This window comes from Pocillopora verrucosa, chromosome 4 (assembly GCF_036669915.1).
Source record: "Pocillopora verrucosa isolate sample1 chromosome 4, ASM3666991v2, whole genome shotgun sequence".
In the NCBI taxonomy this organism is placed as follows: domain Eukaryota; kingdom Metazoa; phylum Cnidaria; class Anthozoa; order Scleractinia; family Pocilloporidae; genus Pocillopora; species Pocillopora verrucosa.
The window spans coordinates 18771554-18793589 of record NC_089315.1 but is presented as its reverse complement, the minus strand read 5'-3'; the positions used below and the strand labels follow the sequence as shown (position 1 = coordinate 18793589).

At 37.1% G+C, this 22036-nt stretch overlaps 1 protein-coding gene across 4 annotated transcripts; it reads left to right on the top strand.

The window, feature by feature from the left end:
* Positions 1-1555: 1555 nt before the first annotated feature.
* On the top strand, positions 1556-21050 carry LOC131778134 (histamine H2 receptor-like). 4 transcript variants are annotated; one of them, XR_010717333.1, is made up of 5 exons: positions 7399-7584; positions 10189-10280; positions 10670-10757; positions 18204-19630; positions 20712-21050. XR_010717333.1 is itself a non-coding variant. In XM_066166025.1 (4 exons), exon 4 carries the CDS (start codon positions 18268-18270, stop codon positions 19318-19320), a length of 1053 nt encoding a protein of 350 aa, XP_066022122.1. In that variant the 5' UTR covers positions 7399-7584; positions 10189-10280; positions 10670-10757; positions 18204-18267; the 3' UTR covers positions 19321-20200. The 4 variants fall into 4 exon arrangements, 3 of the variants coding, with proteins under 3 accessions (XP_058950499.1, XP_066022122.1, XP_066022123.1); XM_066166025.1 differs by lacking the exon at positions 20712-21050 and having other exon boundaries at positions 18204-20200; XM_066166026.1 differs by lacking the exons at positions 7399-7584; positions 10189-10280; positions 10670-10757; positions 20712-21050 and adding exons at positions 14123-14175; positions 14884-14996 and having other exon boundaries at positions 18204-20200.
* The last annotated feature ends 986 nt before the right edge of the window (positions 21051-22036 follow it).

Below are 22036 nucleotides of genomic sequence, written 5' to 3'. Positions count from 1 at the left end.
TACTCCACTTTTCAAACCACAAAATTTCAGTTTAACAAGGGCAGTGCTTGCAAAGAAAAGCGAAAAAGGCCACCTCGAATCGAACAGCCTGAATTTTCTTCGCCCCAAAAAATGGCCAGCAGGGAGCCTCCGACAGGATGTAAACTTTCAGGATGCTAAGAGGCGCTTAATCATTACTTCCTCAATTTTGAGCTGAAACCGCCACGAGGTGCAAATCTCTTTTTTTCTTTTTTCGCTTCAAAAAAGAAACACTCTCCTGCTCGAACGGTGATTAAACCAAGAATGAGATGCGCTGTTTCGTTCCTTGGACGTTGCTGAAAGTGTGGTTTTCTAAAACAAAAAACTACCTAATGCATTAAAATATTTTTGGACACGTCCGTTTATGAACGAGTTAAAAGAAGAGGGAATCATATCTGTTAAAAATTAAAAAAGGGAAAAAAAACTCAGGCTCCCTCTAAAATTTCATTACAGTTCAACAATAAAGGAGAATCGAGGAGTCGTAAAAGACCGCAACATGAGACTTTAGAGTATTAAGAAAAGAAAGAATTTTTTTTATTAAACAAATCAGAATGAGTAGGAATAGGTTAAGATTGTTAATTCTTCTTTGAATGAAAACCATCAAACCGTAAAGATCTCAACAAACGGGTGTGTTCTTCACTGCTGTAATGCGTTGCTTTAGTAAAGTTCATGTGCATTAGGTCTGTGACTGTAAGTAACAACTAATTGATATATCAGTCATGTTTTGTGTTTGTCTTTCTGATCAGTTTACTCGCGTATCACTTTCATGTGTTTCCGAAATGGGACAGGGCATGTTAGATGACTATCAAATCATCACATTTACCGGCTGAGTTCGGAGGTCACCGTGAAGGAAGCGTCTCATGTGAAGCAAGAAGATAATATTACAATCGTTTCAGTTGCCATATTTGTTTTTACATCTTACAACCTCTGAACAAGTTACAAATACACATCTTGAAAATAAGGAAATTTTTCTGTCCCTGATCTCTTCACTTCTTAAGTTAAATAAAGCTATCCAAAGTTAGAGAAAACTTTACACAACCCAACTTTCGGTTCAATGCGACTAGTTGCAAGACTTGTTGAGCAGTGACCTAAACTGGTAATTATCTATCATCAGGCTACCTTTAGAGACGCGTCTCTGAAACAGAAATCAATTCGCGTAAGATAGCTGTCGGCACTTGGCGACGCACACCGATCCTCTCCCTCTCGTATTTATGGTTTTATTATTGATACACTAAACTGACAAAGACGTAAACTTATTATTTAATAATAACAAACACTCCCACAGCCTCTGTTTTTGTTTCTTCTTCCTTCTCTCGAAAATCTCGCTTTTCTTAATTTGCTTTTTATTTTAGGAAACCATTAAAAGAGAAACATATATACACTTTTGCACACCTGAGTCAAGCACTATTGTGTATAAATAATTTTCGTCGTTTTTTTGTTTGATAAACTTCTGGTGGAAGATTCATCCTTTAGAAAGTGATAAATTATACACTAAGTAACACATACGAGCAGAAAGCCGAAACAGAGACCTTCCAATCAAAAAGAGAATAGGAAGCGGTGGCTGCGCACATTCACGAGATCTCACGTCCGAAGTCAAATATAGGGACTGGTTAAGTAGGATATCGGTCTAAATTCACATGCCTCCATGCAGGTAAGATTTCACGATCAAATCGCGAACTACACTCTTCGCGTCACGTTCATGTTAGTCTCATCATCCCGAACTGTCTGAGCTGCACTCAGGATTCAGTGTAGTTAGGACTCAGTTAAACCTTCATTTGCTACTGTTCATTTAAGATTCGAGAGCAATTCTTCTTAATGCTCGAGCGTCCTTTTGAGATGTTTTTGTCAAGGTCTGACTTGTATACATTTTGAAATTTGTGAGGCTAAGGACGCCTACCATCTCTCCCCCGCTGATCTGCTGGAGGACCACGTGGACACATATTGCTTTTTCAAAGTGAAATGCTGTTAAGTCCCAAACGATATGACTCATAATTGCAAAATTATCAACATTACAGGAATAATTTGTTTCTAGAGAAAGTAATGTCCCAATATTTTCCCTCGTTTTGTTTCTAATCGCAAGAGTAACAAATTGATGAGGTTTAGAAAATATTTGGCACATGTTCATCTTCAGTATTTATGTGAATAATCTTTCCTGTTTCTCCAATTTTGGCTAAAACATACCACTCGTCCGAAAGGAAGTCGTTCAATTCATTTCCAATCTAGGATTCTTTTTTCTCCATTTATTACCCAGAGATCATTTACTGCATTACCGCAGAGCCACAGAAAATAACTTCGACAGGCGAGCATAACTGCATTACCTGAAAAAAATCTTAGTCGACATAAATTATTGAGCGGACAGATAGGAAGCATTACGTGAGAAGATTCAGGGAAACGGAACCATTTCAATGACATGTTCTTGTCACTTTTTTGATGTCAAATATCAATCCCTGTGGTTAATTAAAGGTTTTGAATGAGACAGACCGTCGACGGTTGTCTGCCTTCGGTCGTTAACGGATGGCGAAGTTAGGTCATATTCGATATGCAACATTCTGTTCATAGGGCTTTTGATAAATTCATGTATAAGTATGAAGCGGGTAAGTTTTTTAAGGAAACTGTGGTGCTGTCTTGGTGAATCATTCGAAGCATTCGCCTTGACGAAGTGCTAACGCTCGAAACGTAAGCTTTGAAACTTTTACGGTGGCCAATTTACATCATTAACTCAGTTAGTAAAACCAAATGATCTGTGGGCATGTTAAAGTATAGCTGGATATACAACTGCACTTTGAGGATAAAATTGCAGTCGCTATGGATAACGATTGATAAACGGTTCTCTAAATAAATCACTCTGTAAACCAATGCTCTCAGCTCCGTCTGTCAGTTTCCTTTGACATTACAATGGACCTAAGACGTCAAATTGAACCAAGTATCAACCGATACCAATTTCGAAATTTGCAACTTTAATTAAAGTTTTTATAAAATAAGAAACATACCATCGAATGGAAACACATAGTACTGGGCAACCTGAATTGGGAGATGTCTCCTATGTCATGACACTAAACACTGGTAAAATATCGCATAAAGAACATAAATGGAACAATAATAAGACCATTACGAATGGCAGAACAGCATTCAAGTGGACAGAAAATGACGAATTTAATTTGTAGCTTCTTCAAGACTCTAAAAGCTAAGGCGTACCTCCTATCATTAAAATGTTTATTTAATTTGCGGTTTAACTTCATAAATGTTGAAGTTCAGGATTAACAATACAAGCCCTTTTATTTCGCACTAAACTTTAGTTTACAGGTTTGCTGTGCACTTCGAGGTTTAAGATTGTCTCAGCAATAAGTTCACATGATAAGTATACTTTGTCGCGCTGGAATACTGTCGTGTTGAGGCGAGGTTGCGGGATGATAACGAAAGCAAAGTAGTCTTAACGAGGTCACGTGACTTGCTCAAAAGAGCAAATCATTACGGTCGGAACACATGCACTCTGATCACATCGCGGCAAGGTGAGCTTCCGACATGTACGAGCCACATGGCACCTCCAGTGTGAACTTATGGTGCTGTAGAGAATATTTATTTCCTACATACTGACAGTTTCTCTGTGAAATACTATCGTTCGGGTCCCTGATTGGACGAACGACGTTAGCTGCCAATCTTTAAATTGAAATGTGAGCAAATCATAATATGTTTTGTTGATGCATCGCAACTCATGAGTAAAAATCTTTTGTGTACACTTTCCATAAAATTATCTCTATATCACGACTAGGATGGATGCCTGGGGCACTGGATGGGACGAGACACTAATAAATCAGTTGTTGCCTTAAACCTCACCATGTAGTTGTTCTGTCTACCCATTGAAAATTTTCCAAAAATTACCATTATGAATTTATATTACGGCCAAAAAGGCTGAAAGTTGTGAACTTTTCAGTTCCTACCGATTTTTTAATATAAAATTGGATTTTCCATATTTAACTGCAGTTTTCTCACAATTTCCTGATTCGTTGCAGCTATGACTTGAAAACAATAAAAATCTTCCAGTTTTAGCGCAATACGCCGTGTAAAAGTTACATAATAGTTGTTTCTTAATTATTGATTTTTTTCAAACTGCTTTAATCTGATGTAAGAAAAAACGATTTCTGAGGTGATTTACTACTTTTTTATCTGTTTCTATGACGGTCATTATTTAATCTTATAACTCTAGCGCAAGCCTCAATAGAATCGATTTGATTTGATTTTTTCGTTTTAGATTATAAAGCAGTGACAATATGTAAGTGGAATTCAAATTTATCAAAGGTGCTGTAGAATTCTGCATTTTACACTCGGCTGCTCTTTTAAATGTGGATTAAGCTCTTCCAGCGAGGTTCTTTGATATTGCGCAACCAAACACCAACGATATGAGCATCTAACAAAGAGGAAAAAAAGAGTTCTGTGATTCACGAGCAGTAATTCGTGAATTACGAGGTCGAATCAATTTCTCCGAATTTTAGGAGGTGAGAATTACATATTTCCTTCCGTTATCGATGGAAAAAGAATTAAAATAATAAACATATTTTCCCCTTTCCATCGTGACAAAAAATGACACTTATAAGTAATTGCAACCAAAGAAAGCACGTTTATTAAAGACCAGCTTTTCTAGGACTGAGTATTCCACAACCTACTGGGCAACACTAATTTCGGTCACACAATATGCACAAATTATTTGAACATAGTCAGAGAAAGTACCGATTAGAATGAGATTAAAAGTTAGAAACTTGAATGTTATTACAGTTGGACCAAAACCAAACAATAAGGTAGGCGGATAATAGCAAAGAATAATCGAGGACATGTATGTCAATTCAAACCAATTTTCTGGGAAGGAGAGGAAGTTAGTTTTCATTCACGGTAGTTATCTTTGTGGCCTTGTGCCCCAAATGTTTAATGCGGAACTTACTTGACCGAGGTGACTCTCACACCCCTTCCGGTAAAGTGGCGCAACTGAAAACCACGACTCAGAGTTTGCCTTATCTAATTACCACCCACAGAGGGAGAGCATTTGAACATGTTAACAAAACTTTTCGATCCTCAATAGCAAAAAATTTTGAAAATGGAAGGTGCTGTTAAAGTTAAGTTGTCTACGCAAAATCGTTGTCAAACTGGGATCACAGAGACGAGCGTATCAAGAAACTAGACTTTATAGATGTGGCGGTGCACCGATACATAACATTATATCTAGCCTAATAGACTGAGAAACTGCTAATTAATTTAAAATTTTAAGAAGATGTGCTTAATTTTGCGTTGGCTTAAGTCCCAAATCATTAATGCTATGGTAAACGAGTTCAGAATTGCCCACGCGGCACTAATTTAGAATCAAAACAACGGGGAGAACAGGTATCGATGTTGAGATATAAAAATAACATTCCACACGTACAGACACACAAACTTTTTTTTTTCTGGGAACAAAGGGAAGTTTAGGATTCATGAAAAAATACTAGTCCTACGTGGCTTTTAAAAGGTCATTAGATGCTTCCTATTGCGGTACTTAAGACTAGCATGATTAACACGCCCCTTCCGGCGACTTACGCGCCCTTTCCGGTAAACTTATTATGGTTATAGGACTTAACTTGCTTTAAAGCTAGATCACAATTTACGACTCTTGAAATATAGCCAATTGTGATCCGAACTATTCTACTCATAATTAATCCCATTTGCTGAAAACTTCACCAAAAGCCTTGTACATTCTGGATTGAAGCCATTTATCAAGAGCTGCACATTTGGAAGTTAATGAGGTTTTACAAGCACCATTGCTCAACGAGTAATGGTTATTCTGTGACGCAATATGCTCAAATTGACTCATAGATTGATTAGTGAACGGTGCAATAACCATGCGTTACGCCGAAAAAAGAACAAAAAAGCCGCAGTAAAGTTCACTCACGGGAAAGAAGACTAAAGAAAGAAAGAACCTTGCGTTCACAGGATACCTCAAAGATTTCAAGGAAAAGATAAGTTTTTGATATGTTACAAAAAGCCGCTATGATACAAGGAAAAGCACTTTTAAAAGATAATTCACGAGTTCCTATAACTATGATACAATTCGAGACAATTCAGGAAAGAACAGGAAAACCTTGAGAAATTATAGCTGAACATCACAACCTTGCAAGGTTTTTTAGCTCAAGGTACTAAGGAAAGTGACAGCCTTATAAACGGTGCTAATTTCAAACCCTCTCCCTCATTAAAGTAAACGAATACAAAATGAATAACTCTTGGCTGAAAGAAGTCCCCGTCCACTTATTGCACGAAAAAGCATACTCTTGTAAATATTTCCAAGGTCGTTTATGAATTTGCGGAGGATAGTTCTTATTATTCGCGAGCTTATTCAAAGGTCCGATAATTTCCTGTTCTCCACTTAGAGTGGTAGAACTTAAAAACTTGGTGTATTACTAGCCTAATTGTTGTTATTTTGTTATGAAACAGCTCATCGCTTTGGCCAACCTATCGACCTGTAGTTCTTGATTCTACAACACATTTCACCCTCAAATGAATATGCAGATTTGTCAGTCGAGTACTTTCCCGAGAGATAACAGCATGATAAGAGTCCATTCTGCCGTAGCTAATATCACTCTGAGTCAATAAAAATGACAAAAAATCTTTTAGCGTTATCTTGTTCCAAAATGTTACTTTTCACCTTAAAGCCCGCAAAATTCATGTATTCAAATCTTAATTCATGAGTCTAAAAAGATCCAAGGGATAAAGCGATCTGCCACCGTATCGCTGTTCACAGCAAACCCAATAAATACAACGCGTTGTGATTGGTCCGCAATAATTTTCTTTTTTTAATTGCAACGAGATAAATGCAAAAATAAAACGCACACCAGTTTTTCAATAGAAGTCAAAAGTGAATAAAGTATTTTGCCCCGAGCGTTCATTTTACCAAGAAAGAGTCTTATATAAATATTTACAAAACTGCAAACAGCTTTGGAAACTCTTGCCAACTGCTTCTTTCAACGCACCCTCACTACAAACTGCCAATCTTTATTACACAAATTAAAGGAAAGAAGCAAGCGCTTCTTCTAGTAAAGGGCCTCTGTAATCACCCATCAATCACATAACGCTGTAGCAGCTGCTTTTATCGCGAAATTAACCGCTCACTTTTCACACTAATCAGTGCTGATCTTCATTCTCGGTGCCACCATAACCAGACTGCAAAACAAAGAAGTCACTGGGAAACCTTCCGTAATTGAATATAAATATAGCAGTTCCCAGTTTTTTTCCTTTTCACAAAAAGAGACTCCATAAGCCAAACTATCGTATCCAATATCGTAATTAATTTACCGAAATCCCGTCAAATGTGAAAGGTGGCGCTAAGACCCTATTGTTCACAGACCCACGTATGGAAATGAACTTGACTGAAAAGTGAGAAATAAATACAAATTCAATAGCAAATTTAAATAGACGAATGGATAAGATAATTAAAAAAAGGTATTCCGCTCAAAACCCAGCTTTCTATCAAGATTTAAAGCAAGTCAGCCCATCCATCAAACAGCCACAAGAAAGTGATCGTTACAAGGCAATTTCGTCCTAGAAACTGTGAGTAGAAAGTTTCTCAAATTTATTCCAATAATGTATTCCTATAAAAAAAAATACCCTTATTTTCGTATCATGAATGGAATTGATATAAAGTGTAGGGAAATATTACCTATATCGCCTATAGAAGATTTCTCAAGGCGAAATCATTTGTTATCTAATAATAAATTTGATAATGTTGCCTCCTCTGCATCGCTAACCCGAACCCGATCCGCTAAATCACCTGACACAAAATTTTTCAAATTTCATTTCAAACACCCATTCCAGATCGTAACTGACAGCGACTTTCTTCCGACAAAACTGATGCACTTTGTCTTCATCGGTAGCACATCATGTTCGCATCGATAAGGAATTGTCACTATTAGTACTGTGCTACCGGCTTTGTTTGCGCATTTAGCAAAATTAAATGGATCATCCTTTCTGTTGATTCCTGACTGAAAATACACCATTATAATTCAAATTCGTAACCGCAGTTTCAACAACGCAGCATATAAAAGCCCAGCAAAGATTCATAAAGTTCGCTGGGGAAATGTTCTTAAAAGAGGACATCAACAAACTACGAAAGCCAGTTATTATTGATTCCAGACACCATTATAAACTGCTGAAATTAAGTGATGATGGTTTCTTTGATCACGTAGTACTACTGGATCATATGCACTTTAACGCGATGCCGAACTCATTTGAAATTTTATGAAATATGTATTGGCTTAAATGTTTCCGTTGTGAGACTGTTATTCACCTACGGTTCAGCAAACGCACTGTGCACATAAAATTACATACTGTGGGCTCCAGGAGAATATAACTGCATTTGCTCGTGCTTTTTTGTTTTTTGCTTAGTTTAGTTTTTGCACTCTCACAGGTTATTTTAATCAATCTTATTTTGTGTGCTTAGTTTGTTTCATATGTTAGGTTTTATTTTGCAGTTTGAATATCTTATCTTGTACGTTACGTCCAGGTTTATTTAAGCGATGGTCGAACTGAGAGTTTAGGGAAGGAAGAAACGTTTTAGATAGCGTGATTCAGTCACAATCCTTTTTTTGCGCCTCGATCGCTTCCCTTTGCTGTTTGATTTGTCTCTTTTTTTTACTGGTTAAGATAAATTAAGCGCGTAAAGAAATTTTGTGACTTCGGGCATGTTTTACAAACACACGTGCACCAAGACTTGCGATGTGTTCGATATTGCTTTTCAGTACTTGAACAGTAATAAAACATAGCTAGTACTAGTTTTGTAACAGTGTACGCAACTGTGCTCATTTGGCTGTTTTGTTAAAATTCGGTGCAAAGAAGTGAGCTTCATGTTATCTTTAAAGTATCGTGATTCCCCACAGCCCATTTGAGTGCCTTGGCAATTCAAGCAAATTCACCTTTATCTTTGTCTAGAGCGAATGAAGCCTCTCTATCTTTTGCAATTTAGCATCCCATTCGAATTTACTTGAAATATTCTTGTCAAACACGAACCACCTCTTCTCAGTACACAGATAAATCATATCCGTACGACAGATCTTTAATTTTTCGACGCGATTCTACCTCATCGAAATAATTTCAATTCTATGTAAGGCCTTATCCTTTCCTCCGTAAAATGTAAACACAGATTGTAGTGTGTCTTTGTCAGCTGTCTTGCCTGTCGCTTACAACTTATTATCAACTCCTAAGTTGTGAGTGAATCGGTAAATATGAAAAAAAAGAGAATTCACAGAAGGCTGTTCAAACTTGTCTAAACACCTTTGCAGGAACGCCCATACACTTAGTGCTTTATCTAAGAGTGGCAGTAGCCCGTTGATATTTTTCCAATTGCACTCACATACATGAGAGAAAGGTGTAGATAAATTCATGAATTTCACTCTGTGGGTCTGTTTTCGGTAAGTCTTTATGGTAACAATATAAATAATTAATACGCACGAAATGAATGTATTCAGGATAAGCGAAAACAGCAGATGAGAAAAGCCGAAGCACTTCCCAGCGTTTTCATTTTTCCGTGAGCGATATACTTTTTTTGCTAAAAGCTATCTCTTTTTATACCTTAAATTACCAAGATACGCCAAACCACAAATGGATGTGCTTTATTATGGCTTTGATGCCTTGCTATGGGGTATACTCGATTTCAAAAACATTAACACCTAAAAAGCGTTAGCAATGAACGATGAGACCTCACGGTTTCATGGGTACCCAAGCACATGATAACCATCATTAGTTGCGCGTGGTAAATAATAGAGGCCATGCACACTTCCCTGAAAAAAAATTGCAGTAAACTGATATTTTTCAGGAATAAGGGAAAAAGTAAAGCACCTACTGATTACGTAACACTTGAAAAAAATTTTCATAAAGCTGTTGGGTCTCATCCTTTATTGATTATGCTTTTCAGGTGTCAACGTTTTTGCAATTGAGTGTTTTCATGGTGGATAGTAAGAGCCCTTTGCTAGGCTCAATGGCCGATTGTTGCTCTACTGGCTCTTGCAAATGTGAATCAAGTTATTGTTAACTCGCGCTGAAAATCTTCGTTCTTCTGCAACACTAAGCCTAAAGGGGTTACCTTATAAAGCGCGTCAGTACTAAAAGCTCAATACCCAAGCTTTCGCACGTTTAACTTGTTCTGTCAATCTTGTTTAGGAACTTTGAGCAGTGATCGTTGTGGCATAAAGGAGAGTCGCCACTTTTTTGTTTGCCTTCAGCGTTTTCGTCGCAATCAATTAAACATAGGGGTGAGTAAAAGTTAATCGTCTTTTCTTATATTTCGCAATAAAAGCCTTTCTAATGTCGCTGTGATCGGGATTGCGATGTTGCTACGATACAAAGAGTAATCGGACATTTACGGAATAATGATACACTGTATCGCTGACCATTGTCTAAAATTTACGCTTTCTCCTCTCAATCACATACGAAAGTTATTGAAATTGGAAAAAAGTCCCTGTTTACTGAGGGGCTCATATTTAATTTGCACTCAAGCAACACGGCTTCTCTAAAAGATTTTTCCTAAAACTAAACATATGTAGGATAAATATTTCATGATTAAACACAATAATTGTCAAAATAAATGCTAAATTTTACTTGTTAACCATCGATTATTTATTAACTTGTGATTTTCCTACAGGGACCATAAAGATACTCACAAAAGCAGTTGAAAAAACATTAAATTTCCTCTGAAAAATATTGTGGCAAAAGAGCTGTTTTAGTGAAAGGTGAGTCGCCACGTGCGAATGTATACATATTTTATTGATATGAAAAAATATAGTGGATGTTATACAGTTTGTCAGTTTTCGAACGGTATTGACTGCAACACTCGTTCTTATCGCGAAAGCGGACAAACAAATGACCCATCGGTAAAATAGGTGAAGAGAGAGTCTATAAAGTAATTAAAACACAAAAGTGTTTCGGAAAATCAAATTGTCATTGCTCAAGCACAAAGTAATAACAGGTTGCCAACAGCTGAAATAAACCACAATTTACAAGCTAACCGAGACTGCGGAAAGATTTTACATATCCATACGTTTATCTAGCATCAAATTCACTTATTCATTTATCTGCATCTAGAAATAAACTAAATGATGTCTGGGAAAGGTGAACCGTGGGTGCGCGTACACCCGTTGTTGTTTTGTATTCTGTCGCAATTACTTCGACTTCGTGGAACACAAAAAGACTAAAAGAACCTAGCGTTCCAAGAAAGAAAAGTTCAGTCCAATGTGATTTTGAAAAGAATTTAATGAATAAAAAAATTAAAATCCTTCTGAAAATAGACGGGACTAGAGAGTTAAAGATATCCTGATACATGCAGCTGGGAGAAAAGGTGTACTACTCTCTCTCATCCGTTAACTTGTCACAAGTTAACCGATTCCTATCACTAAAAAAAATACTGCAAGTGTGATTAACTTTAACTGAAAATATGTTTAAAAAAATATGACATAAAAGAAACTTATCGTGACAGAATTAGCAACATAGCAGTTTTTGGCTTTCCAAAATGTCGCCACCATATTTTAACAATTACTGTTTAAAATATGTAAAAAAAATATGATATTAAAAGAAACTTATCGTGACAGAATTAGCAACATATCAGTTTTTGGCTTTCCAAAACGTCGCCACCATATTTTAACAATTACTGATACGTGCATGAGAGAAACAGCTGTTAACATTGCTAGATGTGAACGAGTTGAATGGAATACTATTGTAGGCAGCAAGAGCCTGTTGTGGCCGGCTAAGTGGGCCCAAATGAATGAAAAGTCAGAATCGTTTTCCGCGTCTGACAGATGTTTTATTTCGTCACGTCACTCGTTTAGAAAAAAAAAGACGATAAGTTCTCATAAGAGACCAGTGCGGACCAAAGTTTGAAGTTATTTGCTGTCTATCCATTCCATTCCAGTCAACTTTACCTCTGAATTCAAAGAATCTAATGAACAGATGTCTGGAAAATTGACATTAAAGAAAGCTAATCATCCACAAATTCAAATTAGAACTGTTAAAACAATCTTGCGGTTTTTTTCAGCCATGAACAGATGGAAACGACCATCGCTCAATATTCATGACTCGTCCTTTCCCTTGCAATCACCGTGTTCGGTATCAACGACTTAGTTACCAAAGTGGGCTCGGTTCATTTGAGCTCAAGCTGTATTTCCTGGCGCACTTTATAATGACACCTGTCGATGAAAGAACATTTGGCAATAACAGGGTAATTTAGTGTTATCAACTGAGTTGAAAGCGTAAATTGGCCACCGTAAAGAGTTTAAAGACTGAAGTTTCGAGCGTTAGCCCTTCGTCAGAGCGATCAGAGGAATTTTGTGTGGGTGTATATGCAGAAAATGGAGCTACGCTATTGGTGGAAATACGGTGACGAGAAAACAAGAATAAATTAGTTGACTGAAGAGCGCTCTTTGATTTAGAGTGCCGATTTAGAAGATAAATTTTTGTTCTCAGTAGAGTTTTGCGGCTTTCCGAACTGCCTAGATGTTGGGAAGGGCCGCAAACTGCCGTATGCTGTTATAATTATTAGGGAGATTAAAGTGTCTAGCGACTGGTTCGGATGCGTCCTTGTCATTTCTTTCTACGTCGCGAAGGTGTTCTCGGAATCATCCACCTTGTCGTCTTTCTGTTTCACCAATGTTAAACTTATTAGCTGTACACATGTCTGTGTGCATCTAAAACTGTGATCCTGAGAGTTTTAATACATTCCACGAGAGTACACAGTACAAACTCACATCGATAAGCAGTAAAGACACAATTCACACCACTAGGGCTAAACATTTTGTAACTGTGTGGTATGAAAAAACCAAGAACTATTGCGAAAAATGGGGACGTGTTTCTCAACCAAACGCAAGCGCAAAAACCTCCGTGGGCTAGTGGCAACTTTAGTCCTGCCTGTACTCAAAAAAGACAAACATGAGATATAGTATATGAAATTAACAGGTGTAACAGATGTCTGAACTCCTTCGATGCCAAAATTACAAATGTTTCTAAATGAAAATTGAAAGTTCGAGAGCTGAAAAGAGTAAGATATTACTGTCAAACTGTCAAAAACAAGACTCAGTTGCGCTATTTCGGCGCGCATGTGTTCGTGCTAAATACATTCCCTGTCACTGCCACATCAAATTTGGCTCTACTGCATATGAATGAATGTAATGTCATCTTTCTCCTCTACTCTGTATGGATCGTGTCTCTACCACTTATTCATCATAATTATCATCATTGTTATTATCATCATTATTACTATTGCTATCACCATTATCATTTTCACGAATGATGGCTATCATTAGGTCTCCTTGACCTTTTACCATCTATACCAAGTTTATTATAGAGTTAGAGGTGTGATGTAACACTGTGACAACTTATTTTACATTAAAGTGCGATTGTTTGTCAGAACGACATTTATCAGAAGGAGCAACGTAGCTGTCAAATAACAAATCGACTCAGAGCTACCATAACTACTGTCTGAAGACGGAAAGAGCGAGAGAGAGCGCAAGCAAAGCGGCGGGACGTGTTCTACAATATTTACTTCTTTCACTGTGTTATTAGATCATGTGTATTATTAATCAAGAGAACGAAAAGTTCACAACATTAACGGTACGAGCCCTTAAGAAATAAATATAAAACACAGTTTGACCATTTGGCAAATATAAATTGTTCAGGATTGTCTGCCTGAGCAAGGTTGCCAGACTGTTCCTCGGTAGATAATTAACCATATTGGCTGTTGTAGAAAACGATGAGGTCCAAGCGCTTTAGCGTCCGTTTTCGTTGTGAAGGCCGGGTATCCGATAATGAAGGTTTGTCACTATATATTTAAGACTCAGTTCTAACTGATCTTAGGAGGGGTTCGTTCCATTGCATAAATGCGCTGACCTACTTTGGAAAACAATTCAAGCAATGTCAAAATCATTAAAATAGAATTTCAACACAAAGGTGATAAAAAGTCTAAGAATAATACATTTTTTAATTACTTTCCCTCAGTTAGTGATGTAAGTACAATAATTTGTTTTCGGCCAACAATGATTTTATTAGTGGCTCTTGAACTCAAAATCTTGCATTGTTCTTCCACATCATCACAACAAGACGAAAACACAACATATAAACTGATTTCTGCGCACCACGACCTATCAGGATATATTCCAAAAGGTTAGATATCTACACAAGTTTTTTTCAAGAGAAGAACTAATTTCACTATCTTCCATTATTTCACGTTCATTCATATCAGTGATGAACAAAACGGACTCCTGCTTCGCGGTCGTCTGATTTTGTTAACTTTCCCTATTATTATGGATCCCATTGGATCGGAATCCACTCTGCATCATTACCAGTGATAATTTTAGACCATGCCACTACTCCGGAGTAAAGCATCTACGTTCAAGGTATCATTACTTAACAATTCAAACTAAGTAGAGTCGTTTACGACTGCCGGCTGCGGACATTTCACGGGTATAAAGAAAGCTCTATTTTTCACACTCTTAAGATAACGCTGCAAAAGCACACCGGCTTGGTAAGGACAAACAGATGATTCTTTGAATAAAACAATCAGGGTTGTGTAACGTAGCGAAAAAACTCGAGCACTAAAGCTGTAAACGCAAAACAATTCCCATTGATTTTCATTCTTGATTTTCCCGATGGTTTTTCAATCACTAAAATAGAAAAAAATTGTATGAACTAGGAGAGATTCACATAAGCATTCTGAGTTTTTCAACATTCATTTCATTAACATATCAAAAAGAAATCAATAAGAGTCGATAAGCTCAAGACCTTTTCGCTTTGAATTAAAATAACAAAGGATGAATGCATTACAAACGAAAAACAACGAAAAAGAACAATTTACACCTTTATCATTACCAGTGATACGTTCTGAATCCCAGCAACGCATTGTCACTGACTAGACCTCATTGAATGTGGACTACGCTAAGCCAGCGACAGACTCAACGCATTAAAAAGGCATCCCTCGTTTTAAGGTCAGTAAACAGCGTTTACAGCTTATAATCATACATATTTCTACAAAGTTATTTTTTCCTGAGTTAGATCAGTCATGGCTCTTGTTACAATTGAGTGGGTTGTACTATTTTCTGTACTATTTCCATAAAATGACAATTGACCATGCAATCGTTATACCTCAATACTTTTTCTATTTGAAATTACCACACAAAAGTATTTCAAATTTTTTTAAAGTTAATTACCATGTATGCATCGCATGTCTGCATTTCCAAATTTCGCTGAAGAGTACTTTTGACAAAACAGGCAAATTGCTCGAAAGTTCTAGTAAAAAGAAATAACCTCAAATTTACATCAATTTACAAGGGAGTCCCCTGTTCATGAGGCTAAAAAAAGGCCCAATCCTCATCAAACCCAGAAGCTTTAGTTAAAAGTAACTCTCAAGTGTATTACTTGTTTATAAAGCCAAAAAATGCTAACTAGTAGTCACTGGGAGGTGAATATATGAGGCAAATGAGCAATGTTCTGATGTCTTTCCAGTAAATACCTAAATGATTTCAGCATTCACAATTAAGGGAAAGCCTTAGTCCCATTTGTGTAAAAGCTATTAAGTTATATAGTTCCAACTGTTAATATTTGCTTGCACTCAAATATAGAAGAAGAAAATAATCTCGGCGTCATATATTTGCATTGTACTTCAGTGAGCAAAGTTCCGATGAAAAAAACAGCATTGTTTTATTTATTACTTTCAGTTTTGATTGCGCAACTGCCGCAGTTTCTGAATACAAGAGAAGGTAAAAATGATTTTTCAGAGAAAAAAAAATTTTTGAAATGCGCACTTTTTGTCCTCTGGAAGAGACAGTAAAAGAAATCACGAAATCGCATTTCAATTGGGAACAATATGTTTAGTGCACCACTTTCCACCTCTTGATGTCATTCGCACATGGTTGCCACCTCCACACTAAGCAAATAAAGAAAATCCATTTCACTAACGAACTAAACAGTTGGCTGCCCCTTCCAACCAATCAGAGACACACTTGATAAAATCACTGAGGCTGAAGTACTAGACAGAGAAACTAAAGATTTTGCGCCACGGTGTTTATCGTGTTTTCTTCTAACCCCGGCGCTCGAAACATCAGCTCTAGAAACTCTTCACAATGGCCAATTCACATTACCAACTCGGTTGATAAAACCAAATTATCTTATGGTTAAGTAATACCGAGCTGTGGCAATTTCTCAAGACTTGCTTGTAAAACAAAAAGAAAATTCAATAACAGCGAATTCACTTTACAGGCTTAAACAGACAGAAGTTCATTCGTACATTCTTTGGTCAAACTTGCCTTACAAAAGATATCATTGTGAGCCGTCACTGCATCCAATATAAACACTGGGTCATAAAAAAATCTTGGCTCTGATTGATAAACATGGGCAGTCCTTGGAGAGCTTTCTAACAGAAACATGATTTATATTAAGCGATTAGTATTTCCTTTATAAGTAACCTATACGTTTTTATATCCATAAACAAATCATACGACTCAAACAGTTAAACCTAACACAAACATAAACAGAGAAAGATCTTTTTTTCGTCACGAGCATGGGACAGCGAAAAATTTTGAGTCCCCATGAGGAATCGAACCTCAGAGCTCCGATACTCTACCACTGAGCCACAGAGACTCCACGGTGAGCGAGGTTTATTACGAAGTTCATATGACACGCGTCCTGCATGCTGCTAGGATCATCAACAAACATAAACACTTAGAATCATGACTCATCTTATTGATTTGTTACCTCTGAGGTAAAAAAAATCAGTACGATGAGAGTTATTAAGAAGGTCATTTGAATGGGCTTTTGTTAAAATGTGTTTGTTGGCGGTTTAACGAATCGTTTGAAAATGAACCAATTGTAACAACTTATACCCTAAGTAGACGGCTGGGATCAGGTGCTAGTCTGAGCGGACAAGTTCTGACGCACTGCGAAACACCCATTGCTCCAAAAATGGTGAGCATGTGGTGACTTCAGCACGTGATCACTTCGCGGAGATCGACTTCTTTCGTATCATTGCTTAGAAATCATTATAACATTTTGAGGTAAAAGCACCTTTCGAAAGCCTTTATATTTATTGATTAATTCTCCGTAGAGATGGCCACCTATTTCGAAAGTTACCGTGATCCGCAAAACGGAAGACTAATCACAACTCCCGTTTATCGGCCTCGTAGAGATTAGTTCGTTCGTTTGACCCTTTTGAACGCTTCAAAATAAACCGTGTGGAAGCCAACGGAAGAGGCGGCTACGTTTAAAATTTAGAAATGGTTATCATCCTAACTGCTTGTTGCTTTGCTTACAAAACAACGTAGACTGCGAGCAATCCATCCTTTTCGGCGAAGTCCGTGGCGCGAGTAAAAAAATAAACCGGTGAAAAAAATTGATAGAAGAGGGCCTCTTGAAGTTACCTCGATGCGCCACGGGAGCTCCATGAGTGAGGCGCCTGGCTTATAGAGCTCCCACGACGCATCGACGTCATCTAAGAACCCTCCACGGCTCGCTAACATCAATTTTTCTTTCACTTTTTCAACTCATGCAACGGACTTCGTCGAAAAGGAGGGACTGTCTATAGTCAAAAAGCAACCAGAAAAGCAACGGAAAATTGCTTCGAAAATGAGAAGATGAAATTATAAGCCATGAAAATAATTTTCATCCTTCTTCTAGTAGTCACCTTTAAAAATTTTCCCAGGTTAAAATCATTGTAAATGCTCTACATATAGAGCGAAATTAATTTATTCGAAAGGAACACTCATTCATCAGAGGACGCAGCTAAAAACCGTCACTTTACTTTCCTTCCTAGTTCACAATTTCATCGCATCGAAATGTCATAACTTGTATCAGTTTTGTTCGCTTGCCTCTTACGATTTTCGACAACAATTGTGGAAATGTAAGAAAAAAAAGTACCCAACCACAATTAAGGTACCAGGAGCGAGTACAATGAAAAAGGCAAACAAAATGTCACCTCTCGTCCTATTTTTGTTCAACCTGATAAAATATTAAAGGAAAGATCTCTCTTAACATTGGCTTATGATTGATATGCTGTCCAGGAGCGACCAATTAGCGTGCAACAATAAATAAATATTAGAATATTACTGTTTTTCACATTTCTTAAAGATGTGAATGCTATTATCTCAGTTAAAGAGCAGAAGAAGTGAAAATTAACTCGGAATCTTTTTCCACCCCATCAGAAACAGGGAGCAAAACCTCAAAAGAACGAAACCCAAGAACTAATAAACAAGCAGACCAGCTTCGATGGCGCTCTCTGACGCAACAATGTCAAACGACAGTAATGTAAATTACACCTCAAATGACGAAATGGACTCTCATTCCCAAGAAGACTTTGATGTAATCATAGCTATCTTCGTTATCCTGTGCACGATTGGGCTATCTATAATTGTTATCAACGGCTTCGTCATTTATCTTGTGTGTACCAGACAGTATCTGAAGACAGTGACCAACTTCTGCCTGGCAAGCCTGGCGATATCCGATATGTTATCGGGTTTGTATGCAGTACCACTCATTATCGCCTGTACCACCCATAATAACTATTATATCTGTGTGGCTATGGACTTGGGGCAAAGATTCCTCTCGATATCAACCGTGCTCCACCTACTCTTGATAACATTGGAGAGATATTTTACAATTGTGTTCTCGGTCATGAGAACTACGTCAGTCATCTCCAAGAAAACCTGCGTGGCAATTCTGTTGGTAGTCTGGTTAACCTCACTCTGCGTCTCACTCTCCCAAATCTCATTCATGCGCGATCCAATGAAAGCACCAAGCCAAAGCCAAATCACCTACGATTTTGTTTGCCTGGCGGTACTAGCCGTTGTTCCTCTAGTGATAATGGGAGTGGCGTACTTCCATATTTTCTACACTCTAAGGAAACACTGCGAACAAATAAAGCGCGACGTATCTCATATTTCTTCGCAGTGCACGCAACACAACTCCAAAAAAGAACGGAAAGCCCTGCTTATCTACAGCGCAATGATTTGCGTTTTCATCGTGGGATGGTTCAACTATTTTTTCAATTCGTTGCAAGAGGATTTAGGCAATAGGGTAGGGATCCCATTATGGGCTGATGTAATTTTATTGATTTTGAGGTTTAGCACTGGCCTCCTAAACCCACTGTTGTACACCTTTCTCAAGCAGGATTTTCGGCGAGCCAGAAAATCAATTTGCTCTTCGAGAAAACGTACTGGATGGTATCGTCGATCCACATTTACATCTTCGTTTTCCACCAGAAAAACAGGCCTTTCTTCTAACTCATTTGCCGAGTCTCAACAAATGGCGTCTTCTCTTTAAAACGTGCGGATTATTGAAACACACTCTCGCGACTCAATCGTTACCTTTTACTAACTACATAGTCTGCCACAGAGTGGAACAAAAAGAAGTGATGAGTGAATTCAAACCACATTTGGACTATCATCAAAATGATGTGCGTAACGTAGTGTTTTTTCAAGGTGCGCAATGGACGAGCCCAATCTAGGGGATAGCCCCTCTCCCCCTGACAGGAAGAAGTGTGCCCCAAGCTGACGAAACCCAGCCTAATGCACGCCCTAAGAAACACGGAAGGGAGGAAAAAGCGGACGCGCGAAAAATGGGGTAAGAGGAGGTAAAAAAAAAACTGATGGAGCCGTAACTACCGTTTAACGCTAGTGCTCTGTTTCGTTCGTTTCCAATTACGCAAAAAAAATGCAAATGAGCTTGCATTTCAGTAATTACAAGCATCAGGTATTGTAGAGCAAGAAACTGTTTAAAACACAGATGTTACACACCAGGTAGAAAAAAACACTTGTAACTATCATAAAATTTGAACTACAAATATGTGAAGTTAATTTACTTACTGAGTCCGGGAAAAATCCTTTCTTTGCATATGATATCATTTCTATGAAGTCATCACAAATGTACCTTGATTTTTCCATATCTTCTTCATACTTAAACTGAATTTAAGTACTTAAATTACATAAAACTTTTAATGAACCGTAAACAAATAATTGCAAAGTGAATTTAATGGAATAAAATGTTGATACTGCCAACTAAAGCAAAGGAGGCTATGACCGTCTACCATAGCCATGTAACAAGGTTTTAGAAGTCTACAAAGCTGTTGTTGTAAATCTCTTATTCCCAAGTCCTAATATAAAGTTCTCCCCAGAAGCTTCCATACCTATTCTTGTAAATTCATTAGGAGAAATTTTTGTTAAACCATAAGAGCACCTCAAATCCTCACTGTGATTAAGTTAACTTTTATTCATGAGTTGTTTGCTAAATGTGATTTAATTTTGCAAAAATAAGTAACATTCTTTTAATGCATAAACTCCCTCTTCTTAATAAAATCCTATTCTGTGAGTAAAAGGTCAGTTGTTCTCATGTTCATACTTCAAAAGGATGGAAATGAATGCTAACACCAGGAAAGCTTGAAAAAATGTTGGACTTAAAACTGATTCTAGGTTGAAATAAATTCAGGGGTAAAGTAATGTATCTAGAACAGGTGGAAATTCAAACCAAACAAGTTTAAAACCTTGATGACCTGATATTTGTTTTGAGTAACAATATGATTTTCAAGTCTTCCTTTTAAGCTGGATTTCAAATGTTCAATATAACTACCATACTGTGTTACTCTTACGAATTCACATATCATGGTAGGAATTACCATTAGATTTTATGATTAAGATGAAGTTTTCTCTTGACCTCAGGATGTGGATCAAAAGAGTAATGCCTTATTGGGTTCCAGAAGGCCATCAGTTCAATACCCATCTTGCAGACTCAAATTTTCTTGGTTTAAAGCTTAAGTTTATGTGAAAGATACCACAGACATTCCAATCCTATTCTCCTTTAATTATAAATAGTTTAGCTACTTGCAATGAAGTGTTAAGGCTACACAGGATTGCTTTGTTATTGCTTTATTTCACCCTGTGATTAGTCTTACAAACTTTCTCTATCCCATTAAACAATCAGATGCTAAACAAAAAAATGGTAACCAGCACTTTCCTTAGCTTTGGTTATTTCTCACTGAGTTCTCATTGGCTTACAATGATTACAATTTGTTATAATATATGGCCCTGTTACTTTCATTAAGTCTAGTTTTTGGCAGTCAAGTGAAAACTGCATTTATTTTTAACTAAATCACACACTTGCAATGCATTTTTTTATGATCTAAATTTATGATTTTTAAATGGACTTTAATTAAACAAATGTTCAGGAAATAAGGTGGCATTTTCTCTATTAATTAAATATTCCTGGCAATACATTCAACATTTGTCTTGAACAAGATTTATTCAACTAGTTATTTTGTATGAAAGCTATATCTCAAAAGAAAGCCAAATATCTCCCTATGAATTTTCTCTGCAGGTAAAGCTAGATACCATCAAAACTTCAGACTGACCTTATATTATTGTTATTTAAATCTAAGTATGAACTTTTTCAAAAGCATAGTTGGAGACTTGTGAAGTGAAGTTAGAGTTATCATGGTTTACACCTGTATTCAAAAATCTACAAGTCACTGACAGTACGTAAAAAGATTGAAGGCTATAGAGTGTAGGGGTTTCATTTTGATTACAAACTATAGAGAAGAAGAAGCCGCAGAATATTGGTAATTTTGAAAAGCAATAATAATTAAAACACAATAATATAACACGAGTTGTGTTTTTTTCACTTTAATCACATTTAGCTTTCCCCCATTTCCTATCACCATGAGGGCCCTTTTACACTAGTATCTGTTGTACCCCTCTCACTCTAATTCTCCCATGTCATAGCAGTAACATGACAAACAGCATTTCAGACACTGCTTTAGATTTGATGCAAATGCTCTAATGATCATATTAGAGGAGGAGTTTATTACATTTAACTCCTCCTGATAAGGGAAAGGGGGGCCTTGTTGGAGATATATAGGCCAAGAGAGCAGGGAGCTTATCATTAATATTAAGAGCTCACTGGGAACCCCTACACATGTTATAACTTTCCCATATTAATGAAATTTTCCACAGCTTTAAGGAAAGCTATCTACAGTATGCATTTCTTC